The following is a 21,221-nucleotide window of genomic DNA, read 5'->3' on the forward strand; positions in this document are numbered from 1 at the left end:
ACCAGGAAGAAATAATCTAACGAAATGGCTTTAACTCCTTCCCTAAACGATAAAAGGATAAGGAATATAGGCAGAAATGTAACTGTTAAACGAATTTTTTTCTTCAATTCAATATGTTAACAACAGTCCAGGATCCAGCTTTGTTTTCAAGTTCAAAGATGGATGAGGAAAATAGGCATAAATTTCAGTTCAAAGAAGGCCTGGGCTTAGAAAAATAAGCCCAAACCAAAAATATGTAAACTATAAATTAAAAGGGCTTCTTCTTCCGCATCCATAATCTTATTGGTTTCACCGTCGAAAACGCCCTTTCTGCTCAACCTCCATCAACGGTGCTCTCTCTTTCTCTAAGATTTTAGTGCGTATTCTTATTAATTTTTTGTTTAATGTTTTAGGGGAATGATATAGTTCAGAGCCATTTCCAGGGAATTACATGTTTTCATTTCTGCTTAGAGCAAATTTCCTTATGAAAATGATCTCCTGCACTCAAAGGAACTTCTATGTAGCTTCATCCATTCTACCTCCATTGCAGCTTCCATCTCCAATGTATGTAATCCAGTATTTTGATGTATTCTTGTCTGATGGGAATTTAAGACTTAAAAATTTGAGCTAAATGATTGAGATTGGTTTTGAAGGGAAACTCATTTTTGGTATGTTATTCCTGATCAAGTCAAGAGTGTGTCACTTCTAAATCAATATATGGAAATTCTATCTTCTGTTGAGAGAGAAAATGTTCTATCCATGCCTGGAGACCACCTTCAAAAAAGGGCACTCCTGGCTCGTACCCTGGTTCGAACTACCATTGCCAGATGTAGGTCTTTTTTTTTTTTTTTCCTTTCTTTCTTTCGGTGCTGTTGTCTGGTTTATCCTTTTTTTTTTTTTTTCTGTATGCTTGTGTTTTGCCCAAATGTTGCATAGAGGTCAAGACCCAATTAATTCAATTTGGTTATTGTTACTTGTTTATGCCAAATTAGATGTTTTCAATTCAGCTATTTTAGTTGAATTCTTTCATTAATTCTTTTCCCTTAGAGAAAAGCTATTGTCTATTAAATGTTTTAAGAATTTCCAAGTTTCTGAGCAAAACTTTTTACTACTAGATCAGATAAATTGCCATGTTGATCCAAGATCTTTGAAATTCAGGAGTAATATCCATGGGAAGCCTGAGGTTTGTTTGTTTTTCTCCTTTGCTTGTCTACCAGATGAGAATTATTTTCTTCTGGAATATGTTTTTTTTTTTCCCTCCATTCATCTTTCTTAAGACGTATTTTTATTTCCTCTACAACTTCAATGTTTTTTCATAGCTTAGTTAGAGTGGCAAAGGGACAGTGGCCCATGCCCACCACCATTACATTTCAACATTTCACATACATCTTCTTTGATAGCTTGCGGAGTGACAACTAATTCACAAGTATGTATGACTAATTTACAGAATATTTTTCGGTTGATATAATATATATATATATATATAATCTGTTTTAATTTTCAATTGTAGATTGGTATCGATATTGAAGAGAAGCAACGGAATATTAAAAGCAATATATTAGCTTTTGCACGGCGCTACTTTTCTCTCCATGAGGTGGAATATTTAAGTGCTATTTCAGACTCTGAAGTGCAGCGCCAGGAGTTCATAAAATTATGGACTCTTAAGGTGAGCATGATGCTGAAATTTTTATTTCTTACTAATTTTTGGATCATTGTTCTGGGGGAAATGCTAGAATATGTCCTTGAATAGTTACAGACAGCCCCTTGCAATGTTATAAGAAAATCAAGCTCATTCTTGATGCTCAACAGAATTGGAATTGAAAAAATGCATTTGGGAATTTCTTCTTTTGAGTGAATGATGCAGTCCTTTTTGTAGATTGATTTTCCATTTTGACAGATTGCATATATGAAAGGGTACATTTTTCTAGTGTGTTTTTTAGAATGTATATTTAAAATTTCAATCTTTGATTACCTTCCAAGCTGTCCTTCATGTCTTTTTACTTATGAATATCACTTGTAGGAGGCTTATGTGAAAGCTTTGGGAAAAGGCTTCTCTGCTGCACCTTTTAGGACATTTACTGTTCACATAAAGACTGCTACTAAGGGAGGCAGTATTCTTGCTGATGATGTAGATCATGAGGTACGCCATAAAGATGTAGATTAAGAAAGTATTTCTGGACCCTTGATGACTATGCAAGCAGATGTTAACGTTAGAAAAAGATGCAGCAAAGTTAAATATGTTTTATTAGGGGCCTAATGCATAAGTTTGGCCCTGTACCGTCGATGATCATCCTTGTGTCCTTCTGAACTTTGCCGCGAACCCATCATGACTCTGCACTTTCATATTTCAGTAATAATTATGTCTCTCACCAAAATAAAATGTGAAAGTGTAGGATCATGATTGAGTCCTTGCAAAGTTATTTTATTTTTGCAAGGGGCATGATTATTACTGAAATATGAAAGTGCAGGGTTATAATTGAACTCTTGCAAGGTTCAAGGGACCACAAGGAAAATTGGCTAAAATTCAGGTCAAATTTATGTTTTTGGCCTTTTATTAGGTAATTTAGCTTTCATGCAGCAATGGGCAAAGGTAGATAGTGCTTGGGAGTGGCAAGTGGTAACTTAAAAGAAATACAAGAATTAGTATCAAGAACAGAATAGCACCTTGAAGTTAACAATAATTATTATTTTCCTAAACGTACTCCTGCTAAGTACTAACAAGAATAATAACAAGAACAACAGAATGTATGGGGTAATCTACCTTGAATTGGATACCGTCCTTTTTCTTTTAAAACACTTAGTTTGTTCATTTGAACAAATTAGTATGGCACATACTCAACCTTAGACAACTACTTCAGCCTCATGTTCAATAGATCGAATAGTTTCGAATAGTTTAGCTTGTGCATCATAGCGACACATCATTATTGGCATTTTCTCTTAACCATAGATTTTTTCCTTTTTCTTTAACCTAGCCGCTGTTCTTAAGATTTCTTAACTGGCAATTTCTCTTAACCATAGATAATTGTCGAGTCTTTTGATGATCCCAAGAACCACACAAGCAGTTGGCAGTTGGCTCTCTTGGAACTGGATGCTTCTCATTATGCTGCCATTTGCATGGAAATAGATAAAGGCAGGGAAGTTGGGATGAAAGTTCCAATCAGATTGTCTGCGTGGAAAACCATTCCCTTGGTTGAAGACAGGCGCGTTTCTGGAACTGAAGTTGTTGTGCCCATTGGAGGCTTAATCAAACACTGATTGTAATTTGTCATTTTTCATTAACTTTTTGCCTCAATATGTAAATTGTGGTTATGTTAGATTATACACTTCCAAAGGTGAATGGTATTATTAATTGAATTATTTATGGATTTGTTCAGCAAAATTAATTGTTTTGATAGTTATTAGATGTTTTAGTAGCGTTTAGCTATCAATTATTTAAGTAAATTTTCATAAAAAAGTTAAACGTTACATGTGTTGACTTTTTATAAAATGCATATAAATTAACTTTTTATAAAATGTGTTATGTTAGCGAAAACTATAAAAAAATAAAGTATAGCTACTGAAAAAGTTTGTCAAAACAAAACACAACTTATATCCTGTTACATCTGATTTTTATGGTTTTATTGGCAGTTAATTTGACTCGTTGGTTGCTTATTCTACATTTCTGTGGAAACAAATCATGACTTTTCCCCAAGTTGGCTAGAGATTGTAGAACATGTAATATCTGAGAAAAAAAAAAAGAACACGAGTATTACCAATAGTCTTTGCAAGAACATAATCCATTCCTGAAATGGTGAAAGCGGGTTGCATCCCTAACTATAAATTGATGATCCACAATTTTGCTAACTAACTTTATAAACAAGTGACAATCTCCACATATCCTAAGATTTTTTATCACAACAATATCTGATCCTTCTCTGGTGTTCAAGATACCAAGTGTAATTGCCAACTTCTCACTATGCACATTCCTACCATTTAGAAGTTGTTCACCATCCTCCTTAAACCCATCAAATTTCTTCACCAAAATTTCTAACTGCTCCAACTTTTTGTATATTTCATCACTTTGAGGATGATTTCTATCTCCGGCAAAGAATAGGTGAACTCTCCCGTTAAATTCAACATAACTGCAACCTGGTTCCTTTTTCAGCTTCCTCTTCCTCATCATCACTCTGACTCTCAACATCCCTTCCAAATTCCCAGCTTGAGCATATATATTTGATAACAAAACATAGTAACCGATATTTGTAGGTTCAAGCTCAATTATCCGTTCAAAAGCCAACTCTGCTAACTCTAGGTTCTTATGTATTTTGCAGGCACCTAAAAGTGCTCCCCAAACTGCACCATCAGGTTTTACTTGCATAGATTCAATAAGTTCTCGTGCGTCATTGAGCTTACCTGCTCGGCCTAAAAGATCAACCATGCAAGAGTAATGCTCCGGACCAGGCTGCAACTGATACTCTCTATGCATCATGCGAAAGTAATACAACCCCTCATTGGTTAATCCTGCATGACTACATGCACAAAGAACACTCAAAAATGCTGCTCTGTCAGGTCTAATGCCAGACCTAATCATGTCATCGAAAAGCTCAGTAGCAATCTCTCCTAGACCATGATTTCCATATCCGCCTATCATTGCTGTATATGAAACTACGCTTTTCACTGGCATACGATCAAAAATGTCTCTAGCTTTTACTAAATTACCACACCTAGCATACATGTTAAGTAAAGCATTGTTCAGTAAAGGATTAGACCCAAATCCACAAATCTTTATTTGCTGTTCTATTTCACAACCAACACTAAGTGCACCAAGATGAGCGCAAGATGACAGAACCCCAACGAGTGTTATAGGGTCAGGAGAAAACCCAATTGATTTCATCTCTTTATAAAGTTCCAAAACATTATTAGCAAGCCCATTTTGTGCATACCCATTAATCATTGCATTCCAAGTAATCAACTCCTTTTCTGGTATTTCATTGAAGATCTTTCTCCCGGAATTAATTTCACCACATTTCACATACATCGTAAGTAAGCAATTCCCAACAGACAGATCCACATCAAATCCAAACTTTGCGCAACAAGCATGAACTGACATTCCCAGCTCCATTTTCCCTGGAATCCCGCATATCGGAATTAAACCCAACATTGTTACCCTGTTAATCTCCATACCCATTTCTCTCATTTCGTTGAATAACGACACTGTATCTTTAAGTCTAAGGTTAAATGAATATCCGGATATCAAAGCATTATAACAAACCATTAGCGTACTTGATTGGGGATTTTCATCGAACACTTTGCGTGCATTGTCTATTAAGAAACATTTACCGTACATAGAAATCAGTGAAGTCTGAACAAAGGGTTCTAGTAAACAACCCGTTTTGATGACATGGCCATGGATTTGTTTCCCGGTAACTGGAAGAGAAAGAGCCGCGCAGGATTTGAGCGCAAATGGAAAAGCAAAGGCATCAGGAAAAGAGCCAGATCGGAGCATTTCAAGGTAGGCAAAGAGCGATTTGTTCCATGACGTATTGGCAGGAGTGGAAGTTGAGTTGGTGGACGATTGAAGGAGATGGTGGTACAGTTTGGTCTTTACGGCCATAAGGTGGCATGACACGAACTTATATTTAGCGCGCACAAGCATGGCTTAACTTTACTTCTCCGTTCCGCTCAAAAGTCAAACCGTTGCCTTTACGCCCTTTAGCTTCTTCGCACATTAAAGTTTATCTTAATTCCATAAATTTTCATTTCCAATTACCACAATACTCTTTTACTAATTGGATGTGATATCAAGAGAGAATTATAATAGGCTTCGAAAAATAAGACTGAAAAAAAAAATATAATAAATTCTAAAAATAATACTTAAAGTGGAAAAAAAAAAATTTAAAAGCTGATAATTTTAAATGAAACGGAAGAAGTAATTATTTTGATACAAAGAAATACAAAGAAATAAAAGAAACTGACTCCAATAGGTAACATTATGGAGAAGCTATGGAACCACACCATCCAGAGGATGTCAAAATATAAAAACCCATTATTTCAAAAATAGCAAAACCGGCGAGCCAATTCCCAGAGAAATTAGCATCTTAAACTTGAATATTCAATCTAAGCTAAAGAACTGATGGACGGACGAAGCTAGAGATCAAACAGAAGCCAGACGATCTAATATGCCATTAACCTTTTTTCTTTTTTTTTTTTTTGAAAGAAGGGATTCAACGGATCCATCTTTCAACTTGAAGTGGTTCTTGATGCAAAGAAAAATTATCAACCATGATAAGCAAAAACTAGTGAGAGAAAACTTTGAAAAATAAAACATCATCTTCTTCAAGAAAATGAGATGGACATAGAACAGTAGCAATTAAAACCAGTGAGAGAAAAACTTTGAAAAATATCCTAACGCCGTTCACTTATATCAGACACATAATTAGCTACATCCTCATCAAGCACATGCTCCAGAACAATACGAGGAGATAAGTTCTGTAAATTTAAACCCGGAACCAAGAATCTTTCCAAAAACGAATGGTAAGAACATTTCTAATAGATCACGTAAGTCCTTCCAGAACAAGAAAAAAAAAAAAAAATAGAACTTTGAATATGTCTCCAGAGTGAAGAGACATCATTGCGATTTCCTACAGGGGTATAAGCTTATTACCAAGTTGATATTTGGAACGAAAAACCTGAAGGCAGAGAGAGCTTGCTGAAATACATTAATTAGAATCAAAATTCTTAATACTCAAAGTACAGGACATTCTTGAAACAGGGATGATATAGATTATAACAAAAACATCACATCTAGGCAATTAATTGTTAAGAAGATGGGAATGTGTACCTTAAAAATTTGTACAATGTGCAATGCCAATAAGCCAAAAAATTGTTGATATAATATATTAGGACTTAAAAATAAACACGTTTCATTTCATTATTACAACAAACATTTTAAGTTGACAAAAGTTGGGATCTTTGTCTGTCTTTACTACTTCCACGATAGTAAATATGAATATCTACTCTTCTCAAAAAAATAAAATAAAAATGAATATCTACAACCATAACTGTCTTTTTAATGAATATATAAAAGAAAAAAAAAAAAAAAGAGGAAAGGAAACTAAAGATTAGACATTTGGACGTAGTAACGCCATCCAATAAGAAGCCATATTAAGGCTCATTGCTGTCTCAATTTTCTGGTTATGGCAAATGCTGCACCGGCCACCGCAATAATGACGGCTGAAACTAAGATGGTAGTTTTGAGTCTTTGCATGGGATCCCTTATTTTCCTCTCCTCCTTTTTGTCTGCAGTCACTTCTTCTTCCTGCAAAAGCAAATTAAGTTATCACACTATTAACGAGAAAACTGAAAATAATTAATCTGCTATACTTAGCAAAAATTGAAGTACAGAAAAAACAAGTTATGTTTGAAGGTAATAATTAAAGGATTTTTCATAATTGATCGATTATGCAAGGATATTCAGTTTTGGTCCTCTCTAATTTTTTGAAAATTTTTCTTCATACGTGCTTGATCTTAGAGTCTGGTTCGGTAATATTATCATCCTAGAAAGAAGAGAGTAGCTAGGTACAATAATAAGATTTGTTTTCTTTCTTCTTCTTTTTAATTGAAAAATAAAAAATTTAGGTAATAAAAAGTCTAACATGAAAAATAAAATGATAATCCAATCTTCCTGAATTCTTGAATGATTTATTTTTCTAGGTGAGTATATTATAATATGATTGGATTAAGTTTCAAAATTACCTTCACCTCCCTTGAGGAAACAGTATTATTAGATGATACAGAATCAACATTTTTGGCAGGCTGTAAATCTTTGTTAGCATCAGCAGCAGGAACTATGGACGTTTCTGAAGCTCCATCTGTTTCCATTTTTCTTCTCTGCAAATTCTTTCTAACAAGTTACTACCAATATTTGTTTTCTTTGTCCAAGAAAGAAAGAAAGAAAAAAAAAAAAAAAAAAAAAGAGCAAAATACTTGGCTTCTTTTAAATAATTTTTTTTGACAAATGTCATGTTCCATATGATAACAAGCTGTTATTTTTTTATGGTATCAATGGATTTCTCTTTCCGATCACAAATGCCCGGAATATCCGTCGGATTAACTGTTTCTTAGACATTTGTATTGGCAAAATTAGTTAGTAGCACCCTTTAATGTGCAATTTAAAATTGTGGCATATCAGTGAACGCAAATACAATAATTAAAAGTATTAATAACATTATATTTTTTAGAATAACCAATTTTATAAAATAATTTAATTTTCTCACAGTTTGAAATGAATGATAATGTAATTAAATTTTCCTACCAATCTTAAGAGTTAAATTCTTAGCACTTGCCCTGGATGGACTTCCGGATCATAATTACTTTAGTGAGTAACAAAAGAAATTAGATAAACGGGAGATAAAAGAAAAAGAAACTAATTGTAAGCATCTTTCATAACTTTACTAATTACTTGGAATTTTGGTGGGTCTCTTTATATGTGTTATCCAAAAAAAAAAAAAAAGAAGGACTGAATGATTATTTGTTCGCTGGAATCAGAAGTAAAAATTTTGGTAGATAAAAATCCCATTAAAATTTCTTTTAAGGAATAGGTCGGACCCGGTCATTCTTAAGAATAATAGCTAAGGAATCTGATACTACCACTTAGATCTATAACTACACTTAGATCTATAACTTAAATGTTGATGGTCACAATTTGGACTAGAACTTATAAGTTGATGTTCACGATTTCAATAGCCATACAAATGATTTGGAGGAGATTTCTAGAAAAAACCAGATATTATTTTACTTTTTCACATTACTTTTCCATGATCAACCAAAGGCTCATATACTACATTTGAGAGACTTTTAAAAAATTGTTGTTTTGATATAGTTTACCATTTGACACAACAAAAATACCATAAATTGTTCAAAATCATTTATTCATCACACCTACTTTTGAGAGTTCTCCAAATTCTAAATGAAAGATGAAATTTATCAAAATTTTCATTTCGATGAGAGATTATTTTCAAAAGTACCCTCTTTACCAAATAAAAAAACTGCATAAATCCACAGAATTACATCCGTGAATTTTTAATTACAGGTATTTCAAAACCTTCAATCCAAACACCGCTTTAAAAAAAAATAAAAGCACTAGAAATGGATACAGATATCCAGTGATGTAGAGAATATAGTGCCAATATGATTTTAGTCTATTGTTTTCGTTTCTGGATAATAAACTTGAAATCCTAAAAAACTTAGACATTAATTCTGAGTGTCTTGTTACATGACTAGCAAAAATCATTGTCTTAATGCATTCTGGATGAGATAATAGACAATGAGTTTTCATAGTTCAAAGCACATTTTTACTCTTACCTTCATAGCAAGTGAGATGATATCTGTGAGCAGGCAACAAATTTGAGATCTATGATTCATTGGCTTGAAATCATGCGTCTAGTGCCCATCATCTTAAGCTCCTAATTTCTTGACCCAAAACCACGAGGACTTGGCCTCAATGATGCTGAGTCAGCAAACTGCCTCCTTGATTCTGACCTTCTTTTCCTCCTTGCAGTACCAGGAGGAGCCTTATCCAGAACAAAACCCAAGAAATACAAGATTAGACTATAATACATGCATAAAGTACTCTGTTAGAATATGCTTTTATATTAGTTCCAAAAAAATACAACTGCACAAGCTATTACAATCTGTTAGCATTCTGGAAAATTGCATAGAAGGTGCACAGTTTTAACAAAATGTAAACTATGGAGAAGTTCACAAGTCCCATAAAAGTTATTCCCCAAAAAGCAAGATAATCTAGCATACCATTGCAAAAAGAAAATCCAAATGAAGAAATATGGGCATAAAATGACCTAATAAACATGTTAAGTTCTGCTTGAATTCATTGTGTTATTAATTACATCAATTAATGGGTCATGCCGTAAAAGGGAGATCAGAAAATTTCCATTTCTTTCTCCCCAGTCAGTGTCCAAAGATGTTGTTAACTTCTGAAAAGCTAACTTGAATAAAAATAGGCCACAACCAACATCACTTGGTACCCACGTGGAAAGACTCCACCATCTACAGTGTCCTTTTGTAATCCACATTATCTATGATTCTTGTCTAAGCAAGTTTACAGAAGTAATGATAATGCCTTTGTTCATGTCACACAAAAATGTTGTTGACCTAAAGCAGAACTCAGCTAGTTTTGATAATGGAAAAAAAAAAAATATAGATTGGAACTACTAGTGGTTTCAAAAGCGTCTTTGTCAGACATTATCACATATTGCTGATCCCATGAGTGCTGACAGCTTGTTTGCCATAGGTGAGGCAACAGCCGTTCCCATCCAAGGAGTGAGGAGCAAATTGATTGCAGTATTGAAATGAACAATTTTGGAGATTTAAGTTATACTTTTGAGCTGTAAACAAATTTATACCATGCAACAGCAATGGGTAAAGATAACATAAAGAACAGTACAGTGTGTGAATTTGAATGGGAAAACACACATCAAATTGTTAGTTGAATGTAAGCACATACATAAAACTGTGTATGCAATGCATTAGTAGAGAAGGTACCTTCTGTTCAGCTTTAAGTGAGTCTTCAAGATTGCTTAGAGCAGGTATAGATCCACCCTCCATTACACCCATTAGATTCTTCATACGGACACGCATTTGGAAGAGTTGAGCAACAAGTTGACTCACCTAACATTGATACCACATTTTACATATAACAAGAAACCATAGAACTAAGTTTGCAAGTAGAAAAAAGTGTAGAACTTCCCCACTCCCAAGAGCAGATATGATGAGATTAGCATAAAATCTTGAATTGAGTAGCACCAATACCTGCTGCTCTGTTTTCCCAGAATCCTGAGCAATTCTCTTCCTCCTGGTAGGAGATTCAGCCAACAGCTCAGGCTTTTCTCTTTCCTCTGCAAATACACAAAGTCAGAGAACTAAGGACAACATTTTTGAGCATTAAATGAAAGAATTACTATCTCATAAAACTAAGAAAGTACATATTGCATCTCTGTTGAGTAGGGATTTAGTTTAAGTGGACTGTGTAAACAGTTGCATTTAAAGAAGGTACTTAATCAATTCAACTCAGAATCAGCCAATAAGTAATATGTTTCCAAAAACTGGCTTTTGTTGCATCCAGTGTATTTAAAATCCATAGCATGCTATGGCAAATGAAAGAAGCTATACAGGCATCTGGAGAAGAGAACTGGGAAATTGCCAATCAAAGATTAATGGAAGTGTATCATTGTAATATGTGAAAGGAAGAGAACTAGGACACCTTTACAAAACAACCTGATGGGTTCTGAATTTATGTTGGTTTTTACCACCTTTTAAGTTCTTTATACTATTCTCCTTTTCAACATATTGTATTCAATTAGGAGTATTACACTGCCCAAATGCAAACCAGGTCTGATAAGGGCATTTACATGTTCTTGCATTTATTAACTTATGATCCAAATAGCCAAAAAAATCATAACATCCTGATAAAAAGAATCATCGGATTACAGTTAAGACTTGATGGACTTATAACTAATCTAAACCATGCAGAAAACCTTAATATCAATATTCATCAGTAACCTACTATCTTGAATTATGACCCTATTTATCATTAAACATGATTTCAACTGGTCAAGTTATGTTCGATATATCAAAATGATTTTCACAAATTGCAGAGACAAGATACCAGGAGTCATTGCTTCAATCATTGCTTCCATTATCTTTAAACTCTTCTCAGCTTCTCGAATTTGTGCAGGAGTAACCTGTTTACATACACATAGGAAAGTTATCTGAAGCTTTCTCAACAGTCTATAGAGTTAAAAAGGAAATGCAAACCAGCTATTTCTCAATATCTACATTTTGGTTCATTGGTTGAACCAGAAAACTGGACACAATAATTCACATGCTATCAGTACTGTAAGTAATAAAAAAGGCTGGAGCATGACGTATCTTATACCTGCCAGCGGACAAAATTATAATGACAAAGAGAAAGCAGGTTTTTATACCTTCCCCATTCCTGGTATCATCCCTATGACACGAGTCATTGAACCCATACGTGCAACAGCACGAGTTTGCTTTAGGAAATCATTAAAGTCAAACTTAGCACTCATTATCTTCTTTTGCAATTCTTCAGCATCTTCTTGTTGCATCTATACAGACAAACAAAACAAAGAATTGCATCAAGATATAATCTTTTTAAGAAAAAATAAAATGGAATTTCACAGAACTTACAACTTCTTGTGCCTTCTCTACAAATGAAAGAACATCTCCCATTCCTAGAATGCGCCCAGCCATACGATCAGGGTAGAAAGGTTCAAGATCCTCCATACGCTCTCCTCGTCCAACAAGTTTAATTGGCTTCCCTGATACCTGTCACCATTGAACTATTATAATAAAGAATATAAAATCAATCTCAATATATTAAACTTTCATTTGTTAGAAACTTTTTAATAATCCAGGAAAACCAAAAAATGCCACTAAGAAATGGAAATGCATAATAGCTTCTGTCACAAATGCGAGTCACTCAAACAGCATTCACTCCAGATTCATGAATGGAATTCAACCATCTTAAACCACAGGACCAAATGTCCAGATGCAACATTAATCTATTCTAACCTGAATGCTACATCACATGGTCAATGAAGTGGTTGTGACGATATTTCTGAATGATAAAACTCTTAGCCGATGATATCTCCACAGATCATTCCTCTGATTTAGGAACAGATTACAATTAATTTCCTGTAATTAATCTCTGTAATTCCTTTCCATATTCTGTTTGTATTCTCCCTATTTAAAGGGTCTTGTACATCAATACAAATCATCAAGAATTCCAAATCCTCAAACACTTTCATGGTATCAGAGCTTCGGTTCTGAAAATTATCCCTCCCTCTCCTTTCTCCCTCATATTTTTTAGCTGCTGCCGCCGATAGCCATGACACAAACAGAAGACCCATCTTCGACCTCCAACCCTAAAACACCCACCCCCATTCACCCTGCCTACTCTGTGACTAACATCCAATCAAAAATAAGAACCCTAGATGGTAGCACAGTTACATACACATCATGGGTGAAATTATTCAAGTTTCATTCTATTGCATACCGTGTTCTTGATCACATTGATGACACGCCACCCCCAGCCTCTACAGATCCATCGTACAGTGCCTAGAAAGAAATAGATGCCTTGGTGTCTCAATGGATTTACAGTACCGTGTCTGATGAACTGCTCACCCGCATCCTCGACACTGAAGCTACGGCTAGAAAAACATGGCTGAAACTTGAGAAAATCTTCCTTAGCAACAAGAAAGCAAAAGCGGCAGCTCTTGAAACAAAATTCGTTAATCTCACCCTTGCAGCCTGCAGTTCCGTTGATGATTACTGCAAGAAATTGAAAGACATCGCCGACCAACTGAACGATGTTGACCAACCAGTTACAGAATCCCGATTGGTCTTACAACTGGTTCGTGGCCTTCCTCAAGAATTCGACGCCATAGCTTCTCTTATTAACTCACAAAACGCAGACTGGGACCTTGCACGAACCATGTTGAATGATGAGGTCATTCGCCAGGCTGCACGACAACAAACCACCTCTGTCCTTGTCGCTCCAACCACGCAGACAAACCAAACCCCACCGGCCGCAACTCAACAACCTGAAAACAATCAGCCTCACAACAGTTCTTACCACTCTAATTAGAGAGGTCGTGGTCGAGGCAGACGTGGCAGAGGCAGAGGACGCGGCTACAGGGGAAACTCTACGGGGACTCCTTGGGCTATAACACATCAGTCCGCCAATCAAACCTACCCAAAATGGGCTTGGTGGAACACTCCACCTTGTCCCTACCCAACACAAACTCCATGGCCACCAAATCAAATTCAAAACACACCCACTGCCCATTATGCCGCTTATTCAGAACAGCAGCCATACGGCCCAGCACCACCATATCCCCCTCCACTGCATACTGGATATGATGCTTTAAGTCCTTCCGATCTCAGCCAAGCTTATAACACGATGCAACTCAACTACACAGATCCAAATCTGATCATGGATACAGGGGCAGAACGTCATGTCACCGACAACCGAGGTATGATTCGCAACCCTGACTCTTTTCCTGTTAACACTAAACTTTTAGTCGGCAACGGACACTATTTACCAATTGAGGGCTCAGGAACAGGTTACCTTCCTATCCTTAACTGTACATACATCCTCCCAAACATACGTTACAGCCCACATATCATTAAAAATTTATTATCTGTCCGCGTGATAACAATATTTCTGTTGAATTTGACCCTTTTGGTTTCTCTTTGAAGGACCTCAAAACGGGACAGCTCCTTTCCCGCCACAATAGTACCGGAGATCTCTATCATGTCACTCCACCAACCCTACCACCACAAGCTTGTTCAATCACATCTCCAAATTTACCTTGGCACGATCGCCTCGGTCACCCTGGCACACAAGTTTTAGATGTTTTAACCAAACAGTTTGGTCTTCCTTGTAATAAGAACAAGCATTTATTTTTTTGTAATTCTTGTCATTTATCTAATAGCAAACGATTACCTTTTTATGAGTCAAATTCCTTTACTTTTTCACCATTTGATATAATACACTGTGACTTGTGGACCTCCCCTATTCCAACCAAATCTGGATATAAATACTACATGGTGCTAATTGATAATTTTTCCAATTATGTGTGGGTATACCCTCTCAAGTTCAAATCTGAAACTTTCACCACCTTTACTAAATTCCATAAACTCATAGCCACCCAATTCAACCGTAATATCAAAACTTTTCAATGTGACTTGGGGGGAGAATTTGACAACCATAACTTCAAAATTTTTGCCCAACAACATGGTCTGTTATTCCGTTTTTCATGCCCCCAAACATCTTCCCAAAATGGTCGGGCTGAACGGATGATTCGTCGTCTCAACGACATCATCCGCTCACTCCTCATCCATGCTCAATTACCACCTATGTTTTGGGTCGAAGCACTTCACACTGCTGCCTATCTCCATAACATCCTTCCAACCAAACGTCTCAATTATTTCACACCCACTTTTGCCTTATATCTCCGCCACCCGACATACGATCACTTACGTGTGTTCGGGTGTGCTTGTTATCCCAATACCTTCGCAACCCAAACCCACAAATTACACCCAAGATCCGTTAGATGCATCTTCCTTGGATACCCTCCAGATTTTAGGGGATACCGATGCTTTGACCCTACAACCGGGAAGATCCACATATCACGACATGTAACCTTTGATGAACAAACTTTCCCATACACCATTCTAACTCCACCCAAAACATACACATTTCTTGATGAACAACCACCACCAAGATTTAAGTTTATACAACCTCACCCAACACCAAACACCACCCAAACCCAAAAACGCCCAATCTCTCCTTACCCCATAATATACACCCGCCGCCATAAACAACAGCCCCTTAACCCAGTGGCCAATGCTACGGCACCCCAACACACTGCTGCACCTGTCTCACAAAATCCCAACACTCAGACCACCGCTGTATCAAAACCCGCACAGAATACCCATCCAATGACCACCCGCTCCAAAGCTCGCCATGCCCTTATGACCACCTCAATTTCACCTATACCCACCTCTTATGCAAAAGCTTTTTCTGACCCTCATTGGTTAAATGCTATGCAGGCTGAGTTTCGTGCTTTGCAAGAAAATGATACATGGGAACTCGTGTCTCGCCCTCTTGACCGACCGGTCATTCGGTGTATGTGGCTTTTTCGTCACAAATTTAAATCAGATGGGTCACTTCAAAGGTACAAAGCACATTTGGTGGTAAATGGCAAATCTCAAACGGTGGGCATTGACTGTGACGATACTTTTAGTCCCGTAGTGAAACCCGCTACTATACGGACTGTGTTATCCATTGCAGTTTCCCGTTCTTGGCCAATACACCAGTTGGATGTCAAAAACGCGTTTTTACATGGGCATTTAAATGAAACTGTTTTTATGCATCAACCCCCCGGTTTCACAGATAGAAGATACCCTCATTTTGTGTGCAGATTGAAAAAATCCCTTTATGGGCTCAAACAGGCGCCACGGGCATGGTACACCAGATTTGCAACCCATCTGCTGTCTCATGGGTTTCGCAGCAGTGTGTGTGACAATTCCCTATTCATTTTCTCAAAGGGAAATCAGCTTGCTTATTTACTTCTGTATGTTGATGATATAGTGCTCACTGCCTCTTCTAATGAGTTATTACAGAATATTATCCGCATGCTCTCACGCGAGTTTGCAATGATAGATTTGGGCCGGGTGCATCATTTCCTGGGAATCAAAGTGACACGGACATTTGGTGGGTTATTTTTGGATCAGTCTCAATACACAAAGGATATCATCTCCAGAGCTTCAATGTCCTCTTGCAAACCGTGTGCCACCCCAGTCGATCTATCATCAAAACTGAGTGCTTCTGATGGACCTCTATTCCATGATCCAACATTATACCGCAGTCTTGCTGGCGCATTACAGTATCTCACATTCACACGCCCAGATATATCATATGCTGTTCAACAAATATGCCTCTTCATGCATGAACCGCGGGATCCACACTATGCCTTTCTCAAAAGAATAATCCGATATTTACAAGGCACAGTTGACTACGGTATAAGAATTGGCAAGACAAATACACATACCTTGGTAGCATACTCAGACGCAGATTGGGGTGGATGCCCAGACTCCAAAAGATCAACTAGTGGCTACTGTGTTTTCCTTGGTGATAATTTGATTTCATGGTCTTCAAAACGGCAGCCTACTATCTCACGATCTAGTGCAGAGGCAGAATATAGAGGAGTAGCCAATGCTGTTGCAGAGACCACCTGGCTTCGCAATTTACTTCTGGAATTACACCTCCCACTTCAACAGGCCTCCGTCGTATACTGTGACAATGTTTCCGCAGTGCATATGTCTGACAATCCTGTCCAGCATCAACGCACAAAACACATTGAGATCGACATACACTTTGTAAGAGAGAAAGTTCAAATAGGCCACATTCGGGTCTCACATGTCCCATCTGCTTTTCAATATGCTGACATCTTCACCAAAGGCCTATCTCGACAGTTGTTCCAGTCATTTCGATCCAGCTTGAGCGTCTGTCCTCCGCCCGCTCAAACTGCGGGGGAGTCTTAGCCGATGATATCTCCACAGATCATTCCTCTGATTTAGGAACAGATTACAATTAATTTCCTGTAATTAATCTCTGTAATTCCTTTCCATATTCTGTTTGTATTCTCCCTATTTAAAGGGTCTTGTACATCAAACAAATCATCAAGAATTCCAAATCCTCAAACACTTTCAAAAACCAGCCAGGATATTCAATATTTACATTCATAAGTGGCAGAAACCCAAATATATATGCCACAATGAGTTTATTTTCTAGCTATAGCACATATATGCTCTCTCTTTCTCTCAACAGAGTAGAGTTCAGTCAAACCAGTTTTCACATATTCAGTGAGATAGGCTGACAGGAATCCAGCTTGAGCAGGTCAGTCTGATAGGAATCCAGCTACATAGTACAAGTGAACTAAGAATCAATGTCTTGTTCGGTTAAACTTTTCAATGTTAGGTGCAAGCTCTAGATCGATCAGTTACTACTTGGCTGATCACATTTCCTAGTACTAATACCCACTAACCCTGAAATTTAACCAAGGACCTTGATTGCATATAGAAATGCATCAAGACTCATTATCACTTATCAGAAAACCAATTCACCTTCTGTAATTTCAATTCAATAAAATAGATACAGCCAACTTAGCATTGCAGGACACTGACATTCCAGATAATGGAATTGCAAACACTCGTAGAGTGCAAGAATATCTTGTTTAGGAACAAACTCCTGACTATACAATGAAAATCCAGGGACATTATAAAACAAACCTCCTTAACGCTCAAGGCTGCACCACCTCGAGAATCACCATCGAGCTTTGTCAAAATTGCACCCGTAATTCCAATTTCAATATTGAAGGTTGATACTAACACTGTTAATTTGCAAAAGGAAAAGCATAATGAGTTTAATTTTTGAAATAGTCATCACAATTATGATTTTTCAATATGGGGAATTAAGCAGGAAAAAGGACAAAAGATTGCTGGAGCAGGACTATGTAGCATGCATGATGTAACAGATTATACACAGATCACCCACCAAAAAAAAGAGGCATTGCTATAAATGTCAATTTTTCACTTCCATACACAAATCTAAAAAAAAAAAAAAAAATGAAGGGGTTATCATAAAATAATACACTATAACTTAAAATCAATACATGTGCTATTGATGGAAATATTGGATGTGGAGTGAAAACTCCTACTTATTCTCATTCACTATTTAAATGTTACAAATGATATGTAAACTGAAAAAAAAAAAAAAATAGCTTTCTTATTCATAAATGATAGTCATGAATGGATAGATAAACAATTAAACAAAGCAGTAAATCATAAAAGAGAAATGGAATATTTCTCATGCACTAAGTTCTTAAAGAGGGTATAGGTATTAGTTCTGCTAGCACCTGTATACTTATTTGCTAATTTATTGGGAAACCAGAAATGCCAATACTGCCTATTGCCAAAATACAACTAAATTCATGACAATTCAAGATCACTGTCATCAAGCAGCAAATAAATTATAACAAACTAAAAAGTAGTGCAATATTTGTAACAGATGAAGTTTTAACAACGTGAACATGCATAAGTTTTCTAGTGAACATGATATAACCATGGGGGTTTTAGACATAGCAAAATAATAAAACCTCATAGCTAATGACTATTCCACGCCTGTGATATGCAAACTCAAATTTCATTCCATCTTTGCATTTGCAGAATTATATAGTCCTTATGCACTTGTTTAGTTCTCAGTAAACAGAGAGAAAAAAAAAAGATCATAAAGTAAGAAGGTGAAGCTCTCAAAATTTGACCATCATAAAACAATGGAAGTGTCCAACTACCTGCAGCTTCTTGGCCAGTCATCGCATCCACAACAAGCAATACTTCTGTGGGATTCAATACCCGTTTAACTTCTTTTAGCTCATCCATCATTGCTTTATCTATCTGTTTAAAATTAAGAAAACTAAATAACACTAGGTAAAGATCAATATATGAGAACTACTGAATCAGTGAGAATGTCAAGGCGTTATCTTATGAATGAACATAAGAATCATTACCTGCAGTCTTCCTGCAGTGTCTACTATGACCACATCTATTTTTTTCTTTTTGGCCTCCTCTAAGCCTCTTTTAGCTATTTCTGAAGGTTTAACCTCTGTACCCTCCGCATAAACAGGCACACCCACCTGTCACAGCTATAACCAAAGATGAGAATAATAATGGATAGCCAATAATAACAAACATAAGTTAGCAAGCAAAAGTAATGATCTATATAAGATAGACTCCAATCTTGCTGCAAAAATTTTCATATTATATTCTAAACAAGGATTAATACAAGAATGCAAAAGTAAACAGACAATTGGACCAACAAACTGATTTTCAAATATGTGTGCCCAAAGCATTTTCTTAAGAATGAGAATCCAATACCTGTTCACCCAAAATCATGAGTTGGTCGATAGCAGCAGGTCTATACACATCTCCAGCAACAAGCATGCATGACTTCCCCTGCAGCAAGCATCACATATACTGGTGAATGAGGTTAAGCATAATCCAATACTTATAAACAGTACCACAAACATAAATTTGCACCGATAAACTAGAGAAAAATACATGCTAGCCTTTCAAAATGCACCTGTTTCTTAAGATAATTAGCCAACTTTGCACAAACTGTAGTTTTCCCAACTCCTTGTAAACCAGCCAGTAATATAACAGTGGGGCCAGATTTTGCAAAAACCAGTTCAGACACCTCTCCCCCCATCAATTTCACAAGCTCATCATTTACAATCTGCAAGAAAAAAACTCCATTACATCTAGTAAAAACAACTAAGAGAAAATGATATGTGGGATGTATTTGCATCAGAGATATTGTAATTGCTAATTCAATATTCATATTCACTAAAAGATTCTTCTGTTTATGACTTCTTAAAAAGTTCCAACTAACATAATTGTCTAGTCCAACAGAATACAGGACCCAAATCTTTATTTACCAACACAGGAATGAAGCATCACCAAATTAATTCCACAAAAGAACAATAGTTTCGTCACTTTTAAACTAACTGGAGTTCATAGAAATGCAGACCTTGACCAACTGCTGATCAGGTTTCACTCCTCTTATGACACCAACACCGACTGCTTGGTCACTTACTGATTGTACAAACCTTCTTACAACAGGAAGGCTCACCTGTCACCAAAGAGGCCTTATAGTTCCATTTGTGCAAATGAAAAACTAATGAATGATGTCCGTAAGCAAAATTCACTTACATCTGCTTCTAGAAGAGCTCTTCTGATATCCCTCATAGGCTCAGCAATATTCTCCTTGGTCAAAACCTCTAGAATTTATATATATATTTTTTTAAATAAGGCAAAAACAAACCAAATATCAACACTCAAATGACTACATGTCACAATCAATCTACTTTAAAAAAATGATTGAAATGAATAAAAAAAGAGAAAAAAGAAAAAGCAAAAACCTTCTCCTTTGAGCTTGCTCCAAGCTGCTTCAAGGCCGCTTGTTAACTGCCCAAACATTTCTGCTTTAACAACACCTCGAACGTCTCTTTTGAGAACAACACTCTTACAATTCACCCAACTCCACAGCTCCCTCTGTTAGTTAACAGCTAAAGCATTGACTAAAGCTAAGCAAAAGCTAACAAAAGCAATTTATAGGAAGCCAGAGTATAAGACGTATAAATCTAAATTTAGAGGGTTTCTACTTACAGCGAACAAATTTCTAGCAGAAAGCGAAGAAAAACTGCTGGAACCAGTCCACGAAGAACGAATTTCAGATGAAGTTCTCGAGCATTTCGAGAGGCTTAAGTTTCTGTGATTGTTGTTTTTCGAGAGACAGGAGGAGGAGAAATGGCGGGAGGCAACGGTCGAGAACTGTATGGCCTCCATATGCAAGCTCTATAACTGTAAACGTTCCCTCTCTCTCGCTCTGCTGCTTCTTCTATCTGCTGAAAATCTGTTTCTCGTTGGATTTCTATCTACCCGTGGCTCACTTTATCGAGTTGGTTGGAGGAAGGGGATAATATTATGTACACGCAGGAACTTGGTTAGATCTTGAGCCATCCTGTTGATGACGTGGATGCATTAGACGTCAGAATTCTGGCCGTTTTACTCGTCGCTGCTCGCTGGTGGCGAAACGC

The 21,221-nt window shown here is 36.6% G+C and overlaps 4 protein-coding genes across 7 annotated transcripts; 1 reads left to right on the forward strand and 3 right to left on the reverse strand.

The window, feature by feature from the left end:
* Window positions 1-245: 245 nt before the first annotated feature.
* LOC105634700 (4'-phosphopantetheinyl transferase superfamily) lies at window positions 246-3,358 on the forward strand. Of its 3 annotated transcripts, none has more exons than XM_020679537.3 (8): window positions 246-329; window positions 423-543; window positions 633-808; window positions 1,095-1,162; window positions 1,304-1,405; window positions 1,490-1,645; window positions 2,000-2,119; window positions 2,998-3,358. In XM_020679537.3, the coding sequence occupies exons 2-8, from the start codon at window positions 431-433 to the stop codon at window positions 3,232-3,234; spliced, it is 972 nt and encodes a 323-aa protein (XP_020535196.1). In that variant the 5' UTR covers window positions 246-329; window positions 423-430; the 3' UTR covers window positions 3,235-3,358. The 3 variants fall into 3 exon arrangements, with proteins under 3 accessions (XP_020535196.1, XP_012072981.1, XP_020535198.1); XM_012217591.4 differs by having other exon boundaries at window positions 275-329; window positions 393-543; XM_020679539.3 differs by lacking the exon at window positions 246-329 and having other exon boundaries at window positions 1,100-1,162.
* Window positions 3,359-3,594: 236 nt separating this feature from the next.
* LOC105634699 (Pentatricopeptide repeat (PPR) superfamily protein) lies at window positions 3,595-5,773 on the reverse strand. Its single transcript, XM_012217590.4, has one exon. The coding sequence runs from the start codon at window positions 5,612-5,614 to the stop codon at window positions 3,728-3,730; it is 1,887 nt and encodes a 628-aa protein (XP_012072980.2). The 5' UTR covers window positions 5,615-5,773; the 3' UTR covers window positions 3,595-3,727.
* A 1,056-nt stretch (window positions 5,774-6,829) lies between these two features.
* On the reverse strand, window positions 6,830-7,928 carry LOC110009523 (hypothetical protein). Its single transcript, XM_020679534.3, has 2 exons — window positions 7,714-7,928; window positions 6,830-7,276 (listed from the first exon to the last, which is right to left on the reverse strand). The coding sequence occupies exons 1-2, from the start codon at window positions 7,837-7,839 to the stop codon at window positions 7,130-7,132; spliced, it is 273 nt and encodes a 90-aa protein (XP_020535193.1). The 5' UTR covers window positions 7,840-7,928; the 3' UTR covers window positions 6,830-7,129.
* Window positions 7,929-9,128: 1,200 nt separating this feature from the next.
* Window positions 9,129-21,114, reverse strand: CPSRP54 (chloroplast signal recognition particle 54 kDa subunit). 2 transcript variants are annotated; one of them, XM_012217589.4, is made up of 15 exons: window positions 20,791-21,114; window positions 20,544-20,676; window positions 20,335-20,402; window positions 20,153-20,254; window positions 19,706-19,858; window positions 19,501-19,578; window positions 19,134-19,259; window positions 18,918-19,020; window positions 17,857-17,957; window positions 12,187-12,324; window positions 11,961-12,104; window positions 11,642-11,717; window positions 10,786-10,871; window positions 10,519-10,644; window positions 9,129-9,530 (listed from the first exon to the last, which is right to left on the reverse strand). In XM_012217589.4, the coding sequence occupies exons 1-15, from the start codon at window positions 20,968-20,970 to the stop codon at window positions 9,423-9,425; spliced, it is 1,722 nt and encodes a 573-aa protein (XP_012072979.1). In that variant the 5' UTR covers window positions 20,971-21,114; the 3' UTR covers window positions 9,129-9,422. The 2 variants fall into 2 exon arrangements, with proteins under 2 accessions (XP_012072979.1, XP_020535180.1); XM_020679521.3 differs by having other exon boundaries at window positions 20,544-20,690; window positions 20,791-20,932.
* Window positions 21,115-21,221: the final 107 nt, after the last annotated feature.

The sequence above is a fragment of the Jatropha curcas genome, chromosome 2 (genome assembly GCF_041381405.1).
Source record: "Jatropha curcas cultivar XTBG-Jc1 chromosome 2, XTBG_Jcur_1.0, whole genome shotgun sequence".
NCBI classification, from domain to species: domain Eukaryota; kingdom Viridiplantae; phylum Streptophyta; class Magnoliopsida; order Malpighiales; family Euphorbiaceae; genus Jatropha; species Jatropha curcas.

Excerpts from the sequence above, each read along its gene's own strand:
- LOC110009523 (XM_020679534.3), bottom strand. The coding sequence starts at position 7,839 with ATGGAAACAGATGGAGCTTCAGAAACGTCCATAGTTCCTGCTGCTGAT. Across the intron at positions 7,277-7,713 it reads TTTCCTCAAGGGAGGTGAAG|GAAGAAGAAGTGACTGCAGA; the intron begins GTAATTTTGAAA and ends TTGCTTTTGCAG.
- LOC105634699 (XM_012217590.4), bottom strand. The coding sequence starts at position 5,614 with ATGCTTGTGCGCGCTAAATATAAGTTCGTGTCATGCCACCTTATGGCC.
- CPSRP54 (XM_012217589.4), bottom strand. The coding sequence starts at position 20,970 with ATGGAGGCCATACAGTTCTCGACCGTTGCCTCCCGCCATTTCTCCTCC. Across the intron at positions 20,255-20,334 it reads GAGCTCTTCTAGAAGCAGAT|GTGAGCCTTCCTGTTGTAAG; the intron begins GTAAGTGAATTT and ends CTTTGGTGACAG. Across the intron at positions 19,260-19,500 it reads TCATGATTTTGGGTGAACAG|GTGGGTGTGCCTGTTTATGC; the intron begins GTATTGGATTCT and ends TAGCTGTGACAG.
- LOC105634700 (XM_020679537.3), top strand. The coding sequence starts at position 431 with ATGTTTTCATTTCTGCTTAGAGCAAATTTCCTTATGAAAATGATCTCC. Across the intron at positions 544-632 it reads TTGCAGCTTCCATCTCCAAT|GGAAACTCATTTTTGGTATG; the intron begins GTATGTAATCCA and ends TTGGTTTTGAAG. Across the intron at positions 1,163-1,303 it reads ATATCCATGGGAAGCCTGAG|TTAGAGTGGCAAAGGGACAG; the intron begins GTTTGTTTGTTT and ends TTCATAGCTTAG.